The following is an 8,776-nucleotide window of genomic DNA, read 5'->3' as shown; positions in this document are numbered from 1 at the left end:
GCCCAGCTGCAGAAGCCTCCTCACCTGTGGGTGTACCCAGCTCTGTGTAGTCTCTTCACGCCTGGCTGGTTGTATTTTCTCTAACAGTCCTTCCGGGAATGACAGAGGAGGCTGAGTATTTTCTCTCTTGCCACTGAGCTACTAGAAACATGTTTTTTTTTTAAGGATAGAGGATTAACAGTGAATGCAACAATTTCTTCAGGGCACATTATATAAGCCTTTTGAGAACTCTCTTCAGGGTGGGGATCTTGAACACAAAATAAAGGAAAAACAGCACTAGGAGACTGTCGGGAGCCATGCTTATTCAATCCAGGTGACTATTTTCTTGTCGGCTTCCCCCTCCCCCTCCTCCTTCTCCTCCTCTTCTTCCTCCTCCTCTTTGTCCTCCCCGCCCCCATCCTTTCTTTTACTAGGCAGGTTCTTACTATGTAGCCCAGGCTGTCCTGGAACTTGATATCCTCTTGCCTCAGCATCCCAAGTGTTAGGCTTCTAAGTGTGTGCCACTGCGCCTGGCACACCAATCCACTCTTGAACTGGATTGAAAACCTTATGCACTTCGATTTGTTGGGCTGTATGTTAAAATCTTCTGAGCAGGTTTAGCTTCTCTTGGATTTTAGTTCTGAGTTTACTGTGCCTAGTAGTTTATCCACTTATTTTACAGAAGTGCTTTCTTGAGGTAGAACCTATTTGAAATTTGGAAGTGTTATGGATGCATCCAGGCCCTGCAGAGACAAAAACACTGCTTACAGTCTAATTCAGAAATCACATCATTATAAAATGCAATATGAAGTCTTCCGTAATTTCTGAACGCCTACAGTTATTAAGAAGTGTGCCTAAGATTTGTCTCACTTTAAAGAAACGCAGGATAAGGAGAACTGGCTGGAACCGTTAGTTTGCTCTGAAGCAAGGTTTGCTGAACTTCATCCTTTCATTGGCTTTAGGTCTTGAAAATCCTGTACTACTTTTGCTGTAAACACAACCTCATACATTTCAGAACAGAAGAAACACTCCTGAAAGGCTGGAGGGTTGTCCAGTAGTAGAATGCTTGCCCAAGACCTTTGGTTTGATCCCCAGTCCCCTAAAGAATCGGAACTGGAGGATATAATTTTCTTAGTGTAGTCAGTTAGTTACTCCAGGGGCACATTAATGTTCACTATCCAGCCCCTATGAATGGCAGGCCAGACTCAAAAACAAGGGAGCAAAAACTCAGAGATGGACAATGATTCAAGTCCACTGCAACGTCTGTATTAACGATCTGAGCAGATCACTAGGGTTAGACTGAAATGGTGAGAGATTCAGTCTCCAAATATGGAAAAGAGTAGCAAGAAGACTTTGTTTAAGTGAGAAAAAATGTGATGTGGGCTGGGGGTGGGGGGTGGGGGAGTGCAGGGTGGGTAGTCCAAGTCCTGGTGCTGTATATGACTGCTCTGAATTTTCAGGGAAATCAGTGATGTTTTACAAACAAGGCAGACAGCAGTATGTCCCACTCAGATGAGGACAAAACCAGACAAAGATCGGCCTTTGGATTCATCACATTCAGGCTGGGGCTGCATATCACAGCATATCACAGCAGGGCCAGTGCTGCGTGCTGCACCAAGAGTCAGAAGGTAGAGGCACCAGAATTTAAAGTTGACCTCTAGTCTTAGATTCAGACATCAAAAGGTTAAATGCATGCCTGTAATCCCGTACTTGGGAGATGAAAGTGGGAGGATCAGAGTTCAAGATCACCTTTAACTACATAGCAAATTGAGACTGACCTGAGCTACACAGAGCCTTGTCCCAACACACTCCCTCTCACCCTCCTTTGGAGGCGGGGGGAGGAAAGGAATAACAGCCACAAGAAAGGTTAAGACAGTGGCAATTGGGGAGACCTGGAAGGATGTGCTTAAAAAACATAAAGCAGGCTGGGTATGGTGGCACACAAATGTCTCAAATCCCAGCACTTACTTGGGAGGCAGAGGCAGGTGGATCTTTGTGAGTTCAAAGGCAGCCTAGTCTATATATTGAGTTCCAGGCCAGCCAGGGCTACATAGTGACACCCTGCCTCAAAAAAAACAAAACAAAGCCAAAAAAAAAAAAAAAAACCCATCACAACAAACAAAAAACAATAATTCAAGAGCCTATGATGTGGACAGGATTTGGGACAGACAGAGGAGACATGACATTGTCTTTGGAGAGCTGCATCACACAAACCACTGCAGGATTCCAAGATTAGATGGCGATGGTATTAAATAACAAATGCCCTTTCAGAACCACATGCTAGGGTGTAGGGACATTTTAATCAGGAAGGTCTACACTGACAGGACTCAAAAGACCCTTGTATTACACATCTTTCATGCAGTGTTTCTCCCATACCTGCCTTGACTCTTCTCCGGCTGAGCTCTGTTCTACCCCACACTTGCTTCCTCAGAATGCTAATTATAAGCATCTATTTTAGTGCCTACTTACAAGGGGAGCTTGTCTGGAGAGTAGTATAGAAAAACGTTCAAGGGTGAATTTCTAGACAGTGATGAAGTGATCCTCTTGGATGAAGCTGAAGAAGGTAAGGTCAGTGCCAACAAGTGGGTGCATGGTCATGCTTACTGGCAATGACCATGACCTGGTGCAAGTTTATTTGAGACATTTTCTGCTTGTATGAAGAGGCAGGGACCTACCTCAGTGTTCATGTGCATCAGAGCCAGAGCTGGGGCTATTGAGCCTTTGTAGGCCTGGGAGGCTTTTCACTGGGCCTTTTCAGTCTTGACAATGTTTGTGATGTAACAGTAGCTTAGAGTATTTGAATTTGTTGGGTCTATGTATAGTTGTTTTCAACTTGGGAGTTTTTAGTTACACGCTTTCTTGCTAATGCTACTGTCTTGTTTAGGCCTTTAGTCTCTGAGGCAGTTCTGATTTGTTGGGCTGTTATTTCTTCTTCTCCTCCACTTCTCATGGAAGAGGAGGTTGAGGATAGGTAATAGGAACAGTGTGAGTGCTTATTTACTTATCTGTGTCTTTGATTATTAAAAAGGAAACTTGGCTCTTCCAAATCGCCACTTATTCAGGTCTTAAGCTTTACAGAAATTCTCATCCTCTTAATATGAAATAAATACAAGCTGAATAGTGCTTCTTCCATGGGGTTTTATGTTTACAGATGGGGATCTCAACATCTTCAGACCTCATCCTACTGTCTGCTTTCCATGGATTATAGAAAGCTTACTACAGGCTAAAAATTTCCTTTCTGTCTTCCACCTTGGAGCAGGGCTAATTTTATCAAATCAATCAAATCAAATCAAATCGAGCGTTTTACCTGTTGGACTAGTTCATATTATTTTATTCAGGTTTCAGCCAACTGTTTCTACACTCTGCTGGGCGTGGGAGGTCGTGACTCACCGGAGAATGTCTCCCATTGTTGTAGGATGACTGAGGACTTCTTCATTCCTGCTTGGGCCATTTTGTGCCTCCCCTGTTCTCTCTTAGATATTGACATGGCTGCTTGCTCCGAAGGAGAACCAGTCAGTTGAGTATTCAAATATTAAATTAATTCCTCTGTCTGTGTAAGTGGCCAAGCAAGTTTTTACTAGAAACTTACACAGGAGCCCGAGGAAAGACATGGGTGGGGAAAAGAGCGACTGAATTGAAAGAGCAAAAGAAACAGAAAACAGCTTTTCTGTCTGTTTTGTGATGTTTCTCTTGTCCGCAGTTTTTGTGTCTTCGTGCACACATAGACCAAGAAAATATCTTAATGAAAATAGCCTCAAATTAAACTGTCTGTGTCCAGGAGTCTCCTCTTCCCTGGCGCTATGCCATCAGTTGGTCTATTAAAGCTCAAAGGGGTCATGTAACTCTGTCAGTCACATTTTGTACCCAATTCCTCCTGTCCGCTACCTTTTATACACCAAGGACTTGGCCAGAGCTCTAGTGGCTGCCAACTGGGCACTGTAGAGAAGGGTAGAAGCCACACACTGGTGCATTCCTGTGGCCCTTGAGGTTGCCATGTTCTTCTGGTTCTCAGGCTCATTTACCAGATTCTATTTCCCTCCCATAGGCTGGCCTCAGACTCATTGTGTAGCCCAGGCTGTTCGCCACTAATCTGGTGGCATTCCTCCTATCTCAGTCTCCCAAGTGCTAAGATTATAGAGTAGAGAAGGGTAGAAGCCACACACTGGTGCATTCCTGTGGCCCTTGAGGTTGCCATGTTCTTCTGGTTCTCAGGCTCATTTACCAGATTCTATTTCCCTCCCATAGGCTGGCCTCAGACTCATTGTGTAGCCCAGGCTGTTTGCCACTGATCTGGTGGCATTCCTCCTATCTCAGTCTCCCAAGTGCTAAGATTATAGGTGTGAGCCACGACACCCCGCTCTCCCATAGGTATTTCTAAGGCTGGGTAGCTTGGTACATTTCTTATTCAAAGTTTTCTTTTTCTCTCTCTCTTTCTCTCTCTCACTGATCTATCAAGACTTATGCCCAAGGGTATTTATATTAAGCATTTTGTGTGCTTGGCTCCAAGCCTGGGTATCTGACCTATAAGAGTAGTAAGAATTACCTAAAGACTACATTTCAGGACTGATGACTTCATTGGTACATTCTAATAAACATTTAAAGAAGAATTAACACCAATGTTTCTTAATTTTTCTTAAAAATTGATGAAGGGGGCTGGAGAGATGGCTGTTCTTGCAGAAGACCCAGCTTCAAATCCTAGCACCCACATGGCGGTTAACAACCATTCTTAACTCCAGTTCCTGGGGATCTGACACCTTCTCTGTCCTCTGCAGGCACTGTACAACACAGGTACACTTACATGCATGCAGGCATAACACTCATAAAATAAAAATAAATAAATAAAAAATGTTTTTAATTGATGAAGAAGAAATACTTTTTTTTCTTTTTTTAATGACAGGGTCTCCCTAGTCCCACCCCATATGGGACTAACTATGTGGACCAGGCTGGCCTCAGTCTCACAGAGATCTGCCTGCCTCTGCCTCCAGAGGGCTGGGATTAAAGGCCACCATGCCTGACAACCTTTTTTTTTGTCTTTTTGAGACAGGGTCTCCCTATAGCCCCAGCTGGCCTAGAACTTGCTATATAGATCAGGCTGGCTTTGAACTCATAGAGATTCTCCTGCCTCTGCATGCTAGGATCAAAGGTGTGTGCCACTGCACCAGCGCCTAGTAACTTTTTAATTCATTCTGTGAGACTAGCCTTTACCTGATACTGAAATCAGGAAAAGATACCACAAGAAAATCAAATGACAGACCAATAACTGTTGGGAATATAGATGTGAAAATCCTCAATACAACACAATGAATAAAATTTAGCAGCATATTAAAAGATTTATATACCATGACCAAGAGGGACTTACTGCCAAAAGCAAAGTTGCCTCTACATATGAAAATCAATCCATATATAATTCCACATTAATAAAATAAAAGGAATAATCAGGTGACCATCTTAATTTATTTGACTAAATTCAGCATCCTTTCAAGATATAAATACTCAATGAACTAGGAATAGAAGAAAATGTTTTCAATATGATAAAGGCCATGTAAAAATCCTAGCCAACATTACTCAGAGGTGAGAGGCTGAAAGCTTTTCTCCTTAGATTATGAATGAGATAACCACTCTTACACTGTTCAACATAGTATCAGAAGTAGCCCAACTAGGCAATAAAAAGAAATAAGAGGTATCTAAATTGGAAAAATAAAATCATCTATTGCAGATGGAAGAAACATTTGAAGAAAACTCTGATGACTGCACACATTAAAAAAAAAATCACAATGCAGAGCAGGGTGTTGGAGATGTAGTTCAGGGTGTTTGCCTAGCACGCAGGAAGCCCTGGGTTCATTCCCAATACCACAAAAAACTGGGCTTGGTGGTACACACCTGTAATTTTAGCACTTGGAGGTGGAGGCAGGAGGATTAGGAATTCAAGGTCATCCTTGGCTACAAAGTGAGTTTGAGGCTAACCTGGGCTACATGAGACCCTATTTCAAACACACACACACACACACACACACACACACCACCACCACCACCACCACCACCACCACCACCATCACCACCACCACCAACAACAACAAAGTACCCCAGACCAAACAGCTAAGCTAAAACATGAATTCAACTAATTTTCAGGAAAAGCAAGAAGGCAATTCCTTTTACAACAGCATCACAAAGTGTATATAACTAAGAATTGATTTAATCAAGATGGCCAAAGACCTCTATACTGAAAGCATTGCTGAAAGAAGTGAAAGAAAAGTGCACGCCTTTAATCCCAGCATTTGGGAGGCAGAGGCAGGCGGATTTTAGTAAGTTCAAGGCCAGCCTGGTCTACATAGTGAGTTCCAGGCCAGCTGGGGCTACAGGGAGACTCTGTCTCAAAAACACCAAAAAAAAAAAAAAAAAAAACCCCAAAACAAAAAACAAAAAACAAAAACCCTAAAACAAAACAAAACAAAAAAACAAAAGACAAACAAACAAACAAAAAACATGAAATCTAGGGACTGGAGAGATGGCTCAGCAGTTAAGAACACTGACTGCTCTTGCAGAGGACCCTGGTTTGATTCCTAGCACCCATGTGGCAGCTAACAACCATCTGTTAACTCCAGTTCTAGGGAATCCAATGCCCTCTTCCAACCATGGGTGGGTATTGCAAGACACAGGTGTACTTACATACATGCAGACAATACACTCATACACATAAAATACATAAAATATTTTTAAAAACTCATAAAGAATCTCAAAAAATCCCAAATAGCCAAAATAACCTTAAAAAACAATGAAGTTGCAAAATTTACTATACAACTATTAGACTGGCCTTATTAAAACAAAACCGGGGGGCTAGCAAGATGGCTCAGTGGTTAAGAGCACTAGATGCTCTGGCAGAGGACCTGGGTTTGATTCCCAACATCCACGTAGTGGGCTAAACAGCTGTCTATAAATCCTGTTCCAGGGGATCTGACACTGTCTTTTGACCTCTGAGGGCATTGCATGACATAGGTGCACTTACATCCATGCAGGCAAAACACATATACACATAAAATTTAAAACAACAATAATAAAAAAATCCTAGAAAGCAAGTGATGGTGTGAGAAATTGGAATGTTGGTGGGAATGAAAAATGATGCAGCTATTGAGGAAGCAGTTTAGAAGTTTTTTCAAAAGGTAAACATAAGGCTCCGCATCATGGTACATGCCTTTAGTCCCAGCACTCAGGAGGCAGAGGGAGGTGGATCTCTGTGAGTTCGAAGCCAGCCAGGTCTACAAAGCAAATTCCAGGCCAGCTGGGGCTACAGGGAAACCCTTTTTAAAAAAAAAAAAAAAAAAAAAAGAGATTCAAATGGAATTTCAAAGGTAGAAACGGATGGATGAATTTGAAGAGATGTGACATGTGACTGCAGTGGAATGTTGAGCAGCCACACAAAAGAGTGGAATTCTGATCCATGCTCTGACACAGGGGACTGTTGGAAACACCATGATAAGTGAAGCAAACAAGACACCAAAGGACAAATATGGTAGGATTCCCTGTGAATAGGGTGCCTAGAATCAGACAGAAAATACGACAGAGGTTAGGAGGGCTAGGAGGATGGGAACTTGGGGGGTTACTAGTTTGTGGGTAGACTGTTTCTGCTGCCAGTGATGGAAAAGCTCTGCAAATGGATAGTGGTAATAAATACAGTACTGTGAATATACTTTATACCATGGGATATACTTAGAACGATTACAGTCAGGGTTGGGAAATATAGCTCAGTGGTAGAACATTTGCCTAGAATGCCTGGGAGGCTCTGAGTTCAATCCTCAGCACCAGTCAAAATAAGAAAGTTACAGTGGTAAATTTCATACTGTACATTTTACATACAGAAAATTTCTTTAAAAAGAGCACATTTAAGGGCTTAGCAAAACTGAGGCAGTAAATATGAAGTGGGAACCTGGAATTTGCAATAAAAAAAACTCATCAATTTCTTATTGTCTCAGGAGTAGGAGTATATGATTTATGTAGAAACTCATGATTTAGACTGTCTTCAAAGAGACCAGTGCCAATGGTCACACCTACATGAAACGCCTGTGCATATGTCATAGATCTAAAGATATTAAGGTTGAAACACTGTCTTAAAATCTGAGATTGCTATGACTACATTTTTTTTTTTTTTAAAAAACAAGCTCTGCCAAGTTTTTATTAAAGAAAAACTTTCCAGATTTACTTCTCACCAGTCTGCTCTGGCATGCTTCTAATAATATCAGAATCACCTGGATCGATGATAGCTAGTGTGCAGACTCTGTAGTGTTTTCTGCATGCTGTGCCCAATTCAATATTATTGCCACTGTAGTGATGGACACCAGTTTTGGCCAACATGGCATGGTATTTTATTTCAGATTTTCTTAAAGCTGGGCAGTTGTTGGCGAGGATGACCACTTTGGCCTCGCCCTGTCTGGTCATCTTCAGAGTCTGCTTGTAACGCAGCACATACTTTCCACTTTTCATAACAAGCTGGAGCCTAGAGTTGATCAACTCCAGAGACTTTTTCATCTTCTTTGCGGCCACCATCTTCCTGCCTTAGGTGCAGACGGCCCCCCAACCAAGAACAGCCACCAAGATGGCCAGGGAGGGAGAAAGCATGACTACATTCTTTTGGTGGTAAGGTCTCTACTCATTTATGAAGTGATGGTGATTTTTCTTTTGACTTAAAAAAATTTTTTTTGCAAATTTCATATAATATGTTTTGATTATATTTAGATTTAGGTCCCTTCCCCATCTGCATCCCTTACTACCCCACCAAATTCATGTATTCTAAGATATATAAATA

At 42.0% G+C, this 8,776-nt stretch overlaps 1 protein-coding gene across 1 annotated transcript; it reads right to left on the bottom strand.

Moving 5' to 3' along the window:
• Positions 1–8,124: 8,124 nt before the first annotated feature.
• On the bottom strand, positions 8,125–8,555 carry LOC103731516 (60S ribosomal protein L30-like). Its single transcript, XM_008829856.3, has one exon. It carries the CDS (start codon positions 8,515–8,517, stop codon positions 8,170–8,172), a length of 348 nt encoding a protein of 115 aa, XP_008828078.1. The 5' UTR covers positions 8,518–8,555; the 3' UTR covers positions 8,125–8,169.
• Positions 8,556–8,776: the final 221 nt, after the last annotated feature.

The sequence above is a fragment of the Nannospalax galili genome, unplaced genomic scaffold (assembly GCF_000622305.1).
Source record: "Nannospalax galili isolate Female #2095 unplaced genomic scaffold, S.galili_v1.0 scaffold253, whole genome shotgun sequence".
Taxonomy (NCBI): domain Eukaryota; kingdom Metazoa; phylum Chordata; class Mammalia; order Rodentia; family Spalacidae; genus Nannospalax; species Nannospalax galili.
Note: the sequence above shows the minus strand (reverse complement) of the source record. Positions and strands in the feature narration are given on the sequence as shown.

Excerpts from the sequence above, each read along its gene's own strand:
- LOC103731516 (XM_008829856.3), bottom strand. The coding sequence starts at position 8,517 with ATGGTGGCCGCAAAGAAGATGAAAAAGTCTCTGGAGTTGATCAACTCT.